Source organism: Podarcis bocagei, assembly GCF_964188305.1.
Source record: "Podarcis bocagei genome assembly, chromosome: 1".
NCBI lineage: Eukaryota > Metazoa > Chordata > Lepidosauria > Squamata > Lacertidae > Podarcis > Podarcis bocagei.
In genome coordinates this window covers 93864770-93877688 of record NC_138125.1, presented here as the reverse complement: position 1 = coordinate 93877688, position 12919 = coordinate 93864770, and the positions used below count along the sequence as shown (strand labels likewise).

At 41.9% G+C, this 12919-nt stretch overlaps 1 protein-coding gene across 7 annotated transcripts in view; it reads left to right on the top strand.

Moving 5' to 3' along the window:
- Positions 1 to 7608, top strand: part of CLASP1 (cytoplasmic linker associated protein 1) — a 170786-nt gene extending 163178 nt beyond the window's left edge. For all 7 annotated transcript variants that reach the window (XM_081206379.1, XM_081206382.1, XM_081206381.1 and 4 more), the window contains 2 exons: positions 4754 to 4870; positions 6242 to 7608. In XM_081206379.1, coding sequence (XP_081062505.1) covers positions 4754 to 4870; positions 6242 to 6328 — 204 coding nt within the window. In that variant the 3' untranslated portion in view covers positions 6329 to 7608. The remainder of the gene's footprint in view (positions 1 to 4753; positions 4871 to 6241) is intronic.
- Positions 7609 to 12919: the final 5311 nt, after the last annotated feature.

Below are 12919 nucleotides of genomic sequence, written 5' to 3'. Positions count from 1 at the left end.
TCAGCCCCAGTCAGTGTGGCAGATGGTCAGGGATGATGGGAATTGTAGTCCACAATACCTGGATGGCATCGCATTACCTGGAAGGCATCGCATTGGCAACTCCTATACAGTCTGGGTCCTGTATATCTTAGGAGAGCCCCTGTTGAACTCTCTCCCTCTCCTGTACGATCTACTGGATAAGCCCTGCTTAAAGTTTCTGAAAACTGGAAGAAACTTATTTTATTGGCTGTGTTATGAATCACTTATCCATGCAGTGTACCATAAAGATAATTTAAACACGAAGAATACACAAGGTTGCTATGGTTAAAAAAAAGGTCGTTTGCAGTTGTTGCCTTTCACGCATCTCACAGGATAGTTTGATGTCTAAATATATGCTCCCGCCTGATCATTTCCTGGCACTTTCTCAGATTATTTGAAGATAGGCTCTTTCATCTGCTCTCTCCACCCTCCCACAGCCAGTAGCCTGAGATGGCAGTTGGTTGAGGGAGGAGCCAGTAAGCTGGAACCACCATTGGGAGCTATAGGTCAGGCAGGTCTCATGACTTTGTTTCTCCTTACCTCAGGGCAACCTGGTTGGTTGTTTTTTTTTTAAGAAATAAAAAGTAAAATAAAATCAGTTGGAGGACTTTTTCTGGTTTTGCCCATGATTTGGAATTATTTAGCTAGAGATACTTATAGGGTCTGGCCTGCAATGTTTTTAGTTTTTTTGTTTGGCCATTTTAAGGTTCTCTTGTGATTTGGTTCCTGCACAATTCAGATTAGTACCATATTTATGATTAGGGTTTTGTTTTTTTTATGAGTATAAGAAGAATACATCAGCCAAAGTGAATTGTGTTCTCTTGACCCAAGCCTCCAATATCATGGCAAAGTTGGCAGCTACGTTTTATGGGTTCTCTTTTCTCTGAAAGTTACTAGACACGTTTTTTTCTGGTACAAAGTCAGAGGCACAGCCATGTGTTTGAGGCGGACAAGAACCACGTTATAAGCAGGAAAGTCTGGCAGAGTTCCACCTGACGCATTCAGCATTCCCCGGTTGTTGTATGGCGCACATGATGTCAAGGCGTATTCAGAAACAGAGGTTTTTCCTCCCTCTGCGCAGCTGACTCTCTGCTTGAAAGATTATTGCGGCAATGTTCTTCCACACCTTTGTGCCCTCAGATGGCACATAACCATCATGAAAGCAGAGTGCTGCTTTAAAATGCTCTACTGGCTCTATCCCCCACCCTGGTTGAATCAATATTTTGATGTGTATCACAGACACAACTGCCCTCATTCCTGGTATCAGACAGTTGTGAAAACGGGACTGTGTGTTCTCCCCTCTCACCTATCAGCACACTGAAACTGGCAAGTTTTGCCTTCTTGTAAATGTTGGTCACACTTTCTGAACTCCCAAGTTCTCATGAGTGATTTACTACACCACACAGTTTGCAAAACAAAGGCGCTGGTGCCTTGGGGAGGTTACAGTTCATTTCCTGTTGTGTCCTAAGAGGCCAATTGAACTGTTACATGCAAATATGTGCTGTGAAGGTGATTTTTTTTAAAAAAAATCAAAACCACAGGAGGGACAACTTTGAAAATTCGCCTGTGAATGAGAAGTTTAAGTATCTCATGCTCCCCGCCACTCCTTTCACACGGCAACCTCTGAGGCTGCTTTTAATTTTTTAAAAACAGCCACCCTTTGGGTCTTTGTTATACACATTTATGTGTAAGAATTCAGTTTAGCCCTGAAGTGTTCATTCATTCAGTTGGCCTTATCTGTTTCCCCGTAACTCCTGAGATGAAGCCTTCAGTTCAGTTGAAGGGGTGTCTCCAGATGTTGTTGGATTCCAGTTCTCATCAGAGCCGTGATAGCTTCCCAGCAGCCTGAAACAGCCTTTTCATTGGACTGAATACCTCCCTTTTTTGAGTTCATTAATGTTTCAAAGATGCAGTTAAGTTAGGTGGTGCATTTGAGTGAACTTCCCCATCTGGATTTGTTCCCCGGGTTCTCTACTTGTTTTTGTCTGGAGGGTCGTGTTGGTTAGGGTGAGAACTGCCCCCACTTGGAATTCTTCCTCTAGGTGTGGTGTGTCTTTTGCTCTGAGAGGAAAATCAATGAGCTTTTGGTGTTGCTCATTAAGATATGACCAGAGATATAAAGCCATACAGTCGGTGTCACCTCCAGTGAGATCTGGCCATATAATGCCTGGCTATTGCATATAACCATGTTCAGTTCTGCGGAGGGCTAAAGAACTTCAGGAGTTGTAGCAAAGCCAAAAGACCCTTTTGGCAGCAGAGTGAAGCAGAAAGAAAACTTTCTTGGGTGTTTCAGAAGCTTCTTCTCTCTGCAAGACCTGCGTTAGAAGGCGAGGCGAAACCCGGTGGCTGGGAGAGTCATTGGATCTTTTACAATGTGACTCAAGTTGTTTCTCCTCAGTCATTTTAAAAATACTGTTTCATCATATTCACACAGTTCATAGAATAAAAATGTTTTAAAAATAGCGCAAGGAAGGCACAGAGCTGTATAAGTCAAGCAAATTATTACCTTGTCAAGATGAAGTCAAATGTATAATTATAAAAAAGTTAATTTATAATTAACTTCACCCTTGTTTAGCATGATGTGGCCTGCCCTTTTCTTCAATTGAGGCCAGTTTGTCATTTTCTGGCTACAGCACTACATTGACTCAGACGGGGAGAGAATCTTAAAAGGCCAATAGTAACCAAATGGTTGACGGCTACAGATACCACCTTCTTGCATAGTTTCAGTTGCCGGGCAATAAGATTCTAAGTGCCTACCAAGTGGGTCATCTGAATCTGTCCTAAATCAAGGAGCAAAAAGTTGATTGCAGCCTGGAAACAGGGCCCAGGAATTTAACCCTAATTAGACACCTGCTCTAGAAATGAGAAATAACACCGGTATTTTTATACTTCTGCCTCATTTGTTATGAGGATTCTTGCCTTAGTCTTGCTTCATAAATACCATTCCGCTTTAGTGTCTGGCAACAGGAGAAGGGGTGGGAATATGGTCTGAAGATAGTTGTAGCCTTCTCCCAGCAGAGGTCACTCTGAGCCAAGGGCACAAGCAGACCAAAAGCTGTCCTTCTGCCAGGGCCTTTCCAGAAGCTGATTTTAGTGCAATAATTTCACAGCTGTGACTCAGTTGCTGTGTGCGATCCAGGCATCATTCTGCAATGTTTTGCTTCTGTTGAGACCACAATTTTTAAATCCCCCCACAGCTGGTTTCCTCTATTGGTAAAAAATCACAAATCTTTAAAAAGCAATGGCTTTTTGAAGTGGCTGAGCTCTTCCCAATGCTTGATGCTATTCGTTGTTGAGCAGTGTGAGTGATGCAGTGAAAAAGCACATCGCTTCAATAGGAGTAAAAGTTTTTTAAAAGCTAAAATGTAGTGTTCCCCAAACAGTGTGCATATTATGAGGGAGGCGGTGTGTTCTTTGGCACTAGTGATGTTACAGGCACTGTCTTATAGGAAACAAAGCACTCGCAAAACTGCATTTCATACAGCACCCACCTGAAGCATGCAAATACCTCTCTTGTTTTTTGGGGGGACTTATTTTGATTGTAATCCAGCCAGCACTTGTCACCAGGGATCACTATTAGAAGGAATGCTATGAAGTATAAAGAAAACGTAGAAAAATAAAGAAGCTGGGGGGGGGGGGAGTTAAAGGGGAAAACCTGAGGAAGCAATCTGTCTCTCTTGCACACACACACACACACACACACACCAAATAAAGGCAAGTGAGGTTTGAGCAGGCTCAGGGGCCACAGAATATAAATGTCTGGATGGGGCATGGGATGAAAAACAGTGGGGAGCAGGAATTGAATTGAGTGTCCTGGAAAAGGACATGGGTGACTGGGTGTAGTAACGCACTGCAAGATTTTGTTGCAGGTTTCACAGAGTGGCTTTATTTTTAATTTTCAGTGCACTGTTCTATATCACTGAATTTTTTTCTTTTACAAAAAAACATTTTTAGCGTATTATAACTTATAATCAATTTATTGGTCAGAATTCGTTCTTGGGTTTTTGGTGTTTTTTTAAGGTTAACCTCCTTCTCTGTACAAAGTTGATGTTCCTTTTACAAATGCAAATATAGGAACGCCTACCCTGTCCCAGGCAAGTATGACTCAGCCTTCTGGGAATTCGTTACCGAAAAGGCTGCTTCCTGAAGTTGAATAACCTGCATTTCGATGGGTTAAGGAAGGGTTAACTGGTACTAGAGAGAAGCAGACCGCTGCCCAGTCCTTGGCTAATAAACCCACAGTATGAGCCCAACCTTGCATGCAGGGGGATTCTTGGGTGCTGGGGCTACCAGTTCTTTCCTGTGACCCATGGGCAACTGTGAGCCAGGCTGGTACCCTGCTGTCTATGGAGAGCTTATGTAGTTCTTGAAGCCATATGTCACTTTTCCTATTTATTCTGTTAAGTTTTGGGGCATGCCAGTTTCCAAGGGAAGGGAGGAGAGAAGGGGAACCCCCTTCCAGGTTGGAGAAATCTTGTAACAATGCTTGCTTGATCTGTTTTATATTTGCTTTATGATTTTCTTTTGCAGGCTATCTTGAAAATTATCTTTTTAAAAAAACAATAATAATAATAATTGTGTTGGGACTAGGTTTCTCTGTGTCCCTGCATATTTTAATTGTTCTCATTTGAAAGTGTACTACAAACCCACTCCACTAGCTCCTAACCCTGAAGGAAGAGACAACTTGTGAAGAAACCTTTTGATTCTCATGACTCCTTTCGTTGTTTCCATCTAGGGCTATGACAACACAGAAAGCAGTGTTCGCAAAGCCAGTGTATTTTGCCTCGTGGCAATCTATTCTGTTATTGGTGAAGAACTGAAGCCTCACCTTGCACAGCTCACTGGGAGTAAGGTACGTGTGGCCTCTTGATTTTGAAACACATGCAGTTCTTGTAACTTTAAGCACAGTCAGTAGGCAAAATCAGGAGCAGTTGTTCCCAAGCATTTTGCTGGCTTCACAAACATTCAGGAACAGCACACTCATATATGTAGTTGGTTACTGGCCTTTGAAGAGTGTATTTCGGCTAGTTCAAGATGAAGGAGCATCTGCCATATATGTTAGCCCGGAAAAGAGTCCCCTATAATATAAAATGGCCTTGCTCAGCCACAGCAGCGTTTGGGAGGAATCAATAGTTGTGGCACACACAAAATGGCAAAGTGACAGAATGGGCCTGGCAAGTTGATATGTTCCTCCACTGTATTCTTTTTGTGCAGGGACCAGCCATTTTCTTCTATTTTTTATTAGTTGCCTCATAAAATAAATTTGCTATGCGTCATAAAAAACGAAAGTAAAATCATTGGCAATAAAGCCATACGACAGTAAAAAAAAATCCTCAGTCACCTTTCAATGAACTGCTGTTCATTGAAAGAGAACAATTTGAAAATGATTCATAGATGGTACTTAACTCTGAGTAGGTTGGCTAAGATTTTTAAGACAGAATCAGATAAGTTTGGGAAGTGCAAAGAAGTGAAGAGAACGTTCTTCCACTTGTGGTGGACATGTAAAAAGGTAAAGGTGTATTGGGAAATGATTTATAATGAATTGAAAAAAATATTTAAAATTACTTTACCAAAAAAAATCCAGAGTCCTTTTTGTTGGGGATAACGCAAACTGAAATTCCCAGGTGTCAGAAAAGGTTATTTATGTATGCAACAACTGCAGCCCGTGTTTCGTTAGCCCCAAATGGAAAGTGAGCCAGGTCCCAACTAAAGAGGATTGGCAACTTAAATTGACAGAATATACACAATTTGCAGATTTAACATATAGAATAAGAGCAAGAAGAACATACGTTTAAAGATAGGAAAACATTTATTGAATATATGGAAAATAACTGTGAACAGCTGAAAACGCTGCCAGCATAAGATAAATTCAACAGAGTAAACAATTTTTGATGGATGTAAAAGTGGAAAATTGATTTGAATGGTTATAGTAAAATATGCAGGGATGTATGATATGTAAAATGAACCATGGAAAGAGAAGGGGGGAAGTCACTGGATATTTTAAAGTTTGTAAAATGTTTATCTGAAATTGTCAAACAGAAAATTTGGTGAAAATTACAACCATTGGGTGCCCACACTAAAGTCAGGGATCCATGAGTCACATTGAACTCAGTGGGACTTACTTCCAGGCTGACACACATAGGACTGCACTGTGAAAGACCCATTCTGAACTGGAAGCAAATTAATGAGGAGGAGTGGTGTTACTGTGTCTCCTTTCTTTCAGATGAAGCTCCTCAACTTGTACATAAAGAGGGCCCAGACCACCAACAGCAACAGCAGCTCATCTTCAGATGTTTCCACGCACAGTTAATGGAGATCTTTGGACATGCCTGTAGACATAGAAGCCATCAGCTGTGCCTCTCAGAGACCCTCCCCTCATCAGCACGCTCCACCCGCTGATGGAGGCCATGCAGATATTTATTGCAATCAGTATTTTTAGTCCTTTTAAAAGCTTTCTATGGTAGGATATTATTGTTACTGAATGTAAAGGAAGCAAGGCCTGGGTTGCAGTCTTCTTCATTTGAAAAAAAAAAAAAAAAGGCGATAGAACACACCATGGTTAAACACACTGCAGTTATCCACTGACGTTTTGGGGGTCATACTTACAGTAGACTCATTGAAATCAATGGGCTTAAGTTCATCATGTGAATTGATTTCAGTGGATCTACCTTGAGTATGACTTCTTGGATTCAGACCTTGGGTTTTTTATTAGGTTGTGCTTGTATCGGTCAAACGTTTGACTAGTTCCTCTTGTTCCTCTAATTTCAGGAATGTGTCCTTGTTTCAGAGATGAGGTTAAAATTTAGAATGGCCTCACTTGGGTTTTTTGGGAGAAAGCCCTACATTATTTAAAAAAAAGGAAAGGAAACTAGGCCCCTCAACTCACTTTTTAAAATTATTACGGGGGGGGGGGGGGACACCAACACAAACAAATTGTATAGTACCATCATCTGAGTGACACCGGTCATAGAAATTCCCTGGGAGATCTCAGCAAACTTGCAATGGTGCTGTTTATATAGGGCAGATGCACTTACCCTACTATAACCTATTTAAGACCCGCCTCTGTGTAGATGTTTCAATTATCTGATTATTATTTTTAGCACATGCTGAGAAACATTTTTTCAAAGTGAGAAAAAAAAGAAAGCAAAGCTATATGCTGTGATATAGTCTTGACTTCTTACTCCAGAGGAGGTTCTACTTACTTGACAAAACTCATTCCTACTCTGTTTTTCATGGTGTTTTTTTATTTTATTTTATTTTAAAAAACGGAACTCTGTTCTGTTACAGTATTCGCTGGGGATTGAATTCCTTCTGTAATAATTTTATCTAGCTTTATGAAATCTGTTAGTATGCACTGAGCGTGAATGCACTGTAATATCTCTGAACTGGTTAAGTATCAACACTCACTGTCAAAGGAACTGACAACCTATCTCTTAGAAAAGATATGTGAAATGTGCTACTACTGCTGCTGCTTCAATCCTCAGTATGAAATTTGTACTTTCCAAACCTCGATTGGCTTTTGTAGGAGCTGCAACTCAGATAACCAGGCCTTTCTTTCTTAATAAAATACTGCTTTCGTTTGTCAACCAATGCTCCTTAGTGTGACACTTTTTCTGTTGCCACCTCCCCACCCAACCTTTGAGTACTCCAGGAGTTTGTCACCCCACCTCCCAACAACCTGAATTTATTTATAATCTTGTTTTGTGTCTACTGTACATAGCAAATTGTTTCCCTTCTCTCTTAGTATTTCGGATATGACTCTGTTTCATTAGGGTAGTACTCAAAGGGCTAGGTAGTACCCAATCTGCACCAATCTGCTTTCTTAAAGCTATACAGTTGAGGGTGGGGTGGGTGTTTTCTTCCAGGCACAAGAACCCTTTGGCTACCAATCCATACATGCTGCTGAAGACAAATCTGCATGATGTTGGCGCTTAGTTGCCAGATTACGGAGGGCTCCCACCTTTTCTCAGCACTGTCCAAATGTCTGCAGCTGCCTTTTTACTTGCTGCCTCCTTACGCAGGGCTTTAACTTTTCAGACCTTTTGAAAGAAAGAGGTTTCTTTTTCTTTGTATTCTTCCCCATCTTCTCATCCCCCCCCCTTCCCTCGCCCCGCACCCATTTCCCTCCTCTTCCCAGACCTTCATATCTGAGAATCCGCACAGAACAACCCTGCCTGCTGTTGGGTTGGGTTCGATGGAGATGTACATGCTGCCAGTGGGGCGCCAGCGTCCCAGGGCATGAGCAAACAAATCAATGCAACCCCTTTCACACCATCTGAAGTACTGTAGGTCTCTTATATAGTCCTGCATCGACTGAGGCATGTGGCTTCCTTTTAAAAGGTACACTATGTGTGCTTGCCTGGATTACAGTACAACACAAGACCTTTTCTATCGCTTCCTAGTAGCTTCTCAATAACCTGTATAAGTAATGTAACTTGCAACGTTGTCATATAAATCTTCTTTCTACCACCCTCCCAGACCCTTTATTTATCAAGTGTAATAGTTCATATTAAAGGACAACAGAGAAATGTTTGTAGAATGCAGCAGGATTTTGCTAACAGTAATAATGTTTTAAATGGGAAGGATGGGCTTATAAAGCCACTCAAAACAGTCAGCCATCAGAAAAGAGTTTGTTGGCACAGTGTTCACGCGCATGTATTTAATTTCTATTTTTGGGTTGGTTATTTTCTTTTATTTCTCTTTTTTTGGGCGCTTTTGTCATGTTACATCCATATCTGTATTTATATCTTATTTGTTTCACTTTTGAGTGTATCATGGCAAATGTACAGATGTTTTTATGTTAACATTTACATGATAGAATTTGCTAAAAAATAAAATGAAACCTTTTGAGTTTGCCCTAGAATAAATGACAGTTAAATTTAAGTCCTTATGGGAGCCTCTTTGCACTACAATTTGGTCATGAAAGCAGGTGACCTCAAAGATGAACTGTCAACACTGAAGCACGATTTTTTAAACCCCAAATCACATTTATTTCCACACATGTGACACTGTCCAAGGGTACACCCATTATAGTAGCATTGTATCCCTGTTCAGACGTTCATAGTTGGGAGAGAGCAGGATCATGACTGTGGCACCAAGTTCTGCCCTCTCAGTGCTCTGAGATGCTTATAGAAATTCTGAAACTCTGATATTGGTCCTTGCTTGCTAGGATAGAAGAGAAGGGTGTACAGGTGCGTAGAAATTACTCTACTGTACAAAGGCAAAATCATTGCATTGCTCACTTTTGCCTCTGGCTCTGCCCATCTTCAGAATGTGACCCACAGAAGGTTGCTCAGATGGGAATTCTGCCTTGAGCTAAAGAAATTCTTTTCCTGACCTTGCCCTACATGCAAACCATGTGATCTACATAATGTAAAAATGTGGTCATGCATCTGTCTCTCTTGGGAGACAATGAAGGTGTACGGCTTGGGGGCTGGCACCAAGCAGTTGGAAAGTTGCAGCACCTGCTGTGGCTATAGAGAATGGTACCTGAGAGACATGTTTTGTTGAAGCTGGGACAGATGAAGGTGTCCGGTTGTGCTGCTGCAGATGCACCATGGCGTTTCTTTTCTCTGTGCCGTCATTCATCATCTGGTCACTGCTGTGGATAAGCAACCTGACAAATTGTCTCCAGGCACTGCCATCATCTGCAAGGGATTACCACATGGAGGGGTTAATGTTGCCAGCCTTCATGTCACATTTGCAGACATCTTTGTAATGCAGAGTTAGTCTGCCAATGGGCCTGGGGCCTGAAGCCAGCTCCCTGCAGCTCCTTGGGGATCCCGCCATCCTTCAAGCATACCCTCCAACATGAGTTGCAACCTTAACCCTACTTACCTGGGAGTAAGCCCCACTGAATTCAGGACTTGCTTCAGAGCAGCCATGGAAAGCCTTGTGCAGTAAGTGTACTACACAGGCATAGGGCAGGGTCACTCCACCCACCCACCCACCCGTGCAATTTGCTTGTCACTTTTGAATGCCTGCACAGGACTCTTGCCTTTTCACATTCAAAGGGTTTTACTACTTGATAAAGGTAAAGGTACCCCTGCCTGTACGGGCCAGTCTTGACAGACTCTAGGGTTGTGCGCTCATCTCACTCTAGAGGCCAGGAGCCAGCGCTGTCCGCAGACACTTCCGGGTCACGTGGCTAGCGTGACGAAGCTGCTCTGGCGAACCGGCACCAGAGCAGCACACGGAAACGCTGTTTACCTTCCCGCTATAAAGCGGTACCTATTTATCTACTTGCACTTAGGGGTGCTTTCGGACTGCTAGGTGGGCCGGAGCTGGGACCGAACGACGGGAGCTCACCCCGCCGCAGGGATTCGAACCACCGACCATGCGATCAGCAAGTCCTAGGCGCTGAGGTTTTACCCACAGCGCCACCCGCGTCCCACTACTACTTGATAGATAATCATTAATGCAGGTTCTATGGCTTTAGCCCAGATAGACATGAGCACAAGACTGGATTCTTATCGTAAGCATATTGAATTCACTGACTTAGCATAGCCAGAAGAACTGTTTCATGCACTGAGATATTCACTGGGTGTCAATATATGCTTGAAACAAAACTGATATTTCATTTCCTATTTGATTGATGCAGAATTGACACTAAACATTCAGAGCTGTGTGCTTCCTCCTCCATCCCAGCAATATCTTATAAATACTTTTTTATTTGTGCGTAAGCTGTTAGGACTTGCTTGATGCCCTGGACTGGAACAACTAAAGCAACATTTGATGGTTGAAAACAAAGACTCTTCAACACTTAACAACTGCAGAATTATCCACATCTTAATCTATTCCTGCAAAAATTATCACAAGTCTGTGGCACTTGTAAGGGTAACACGTTTGTTTGCTAGAGCCCACTTGATTTGTTTGAAGCATCTTGGAAAACTGGTAGGTATATATAAAATAGAGATGAATGAAAACAACAGTTGGAGGCAATAAAATACAAGAGACAGTAATAAGTGTGCAACAATGCAATCTCTTGTGCTCATTGTGGAATGAACTTCATATAAATGTCAAAAAAAAACCATAGGGGGAAAGATGGAATCTTGTGAAATGGGGCTGAGTGGAGCCCCCGTCACTCTAACTCCTAACCCACAGAGCCAATCCAGGGAAATATAATGACTGATAGTATCAATACCTTTCTGAGTGGTCCAGAATAATCAACAGGGTTTCCTCTCTTGCTAGGTCTCCCCCAACACAGGCCATCCATAAGGTTGTTTCATTGCCAAAGCCAGTAAAGAGAATGAAATGGGTCTTGGTAAGTAGTTTCATACAACAGAGCCTAGGGTTTCATGGGGACCACCTGTTTAAGTACTTTGCCCCAAAGTTGATCAACTGGTTGATATTACTATGCTTAAGAGTCCAAGGAAGGTTTATAAAGGCATGCCAGCATGCAGGGCCAGATTTAGGTTTGATGAGGCCCTAAACTACTGAAGTAATGGGGCCCTTTATATATCCAGCTGTTCTTTGGCAACAACAAATTGTCACTGTTTTTTTGTGTTGAATATATGCTATATGGTGATTTATGGACCTAATAGGTATCTAAAGCCATTTGCACATATCAAAATATTTATTTTGGAAATGTACATCCAGGTTTTTTTCCCTTTAAATTTTTTTGGGGCCCCCAAGAGAGTGGGGCCCTAAGCTATAGCTTGTTTAGCTTATACGTAAATCCGGCACTGCCAGCATGCTTGTCTCTTTCAAGGGGGCCAGGGCTGCCTCTTTGAACAACAAAGTATTAATGGCTGCTTACACCAGTCCAGCGAATCCCCATCTGCTTGATGTAATTAGTCAAGAGAGCAAGGGCTGAGCAACCTAGTAGCAGGCCACACTCCTCAAAGCATGCCTGCATTGTCAGACTGCAGTTCTTCCCACAGAACAGGGTCAGCTGTTGCTCTGGCACATCCTGAAACATGTATCATTACTGTGGTCTAAGGCTAGCTTCTTTATATATATATATGCTCTCTTGTTTCTGTGGGGATGGGATATGTCCGTTTTTTTAATGCTATGCCTTAGGGGGCTTCTCAGCCAGATTTGCCTGTAGATGTGCCAACAACAAATGACACAGTGGCAAAAGTGTCTTGATGGGATCTGCCCGTACTGGGTCAAATTGGTTTTTAGCCCTGAAGCACTGCAGAAAGCTCTGAAGTTGCCGGCATTGCAAATTGCATGTTAGGCAAAACATGATAGAAATGCAAATTTTGAATGCACGTGCTTACTATATAGCCTTTACGATCCCCTTTATATTCAGTTCAGCCAAGTGGCTGTTCTAGACAAAACACAAGGAGGTATTAACTGCAATCCCGCTGTCACATTTCTATGAAAGTAAACAGTGATTTTGATGAAACATCCGAGGGGCCCCAGTAGTACTTTTTAGTTAAGCATGCCCACATATTGTAAAATATACAGACACACACACACAGAGAGAGAGAGAGAGAGCGCAGAAAAAATAATCTGTAACACTGGGTTCTAAAAGATAAATGACATTTATCTAAAAGATAAATGAATGAAGTTTCTATAGGCAGCAGGATAGTTACTCTCACTCAACTCATGTATTTTTTAAAATAACTGCTTAGGATTTAGTTGTCATAAGCTTATCCTCAGTGCTGTTCTACTAGATTTTGCCAAATGGAAAGGTCATGGATATACTTCCCTTGTAGCTTTTGAGGTGTCAACTACAGAAGTATCCAATTAATCTCCTTGTGATTTGTAGATGGGAGGCAACACACCTTGTGCCATGGAAAAAACACATCAACAATTAATGTTGAGATGGAATCTCAGCAATCAGCAGGAAACTGTCAAGCAACTGCAATCCAGCATAGTCATAGTCATGCCAACAGCATGATTTTTTTAATTTAAGGAATAGATAAAGAAAAGCAAGAGGTAAATAAATAAT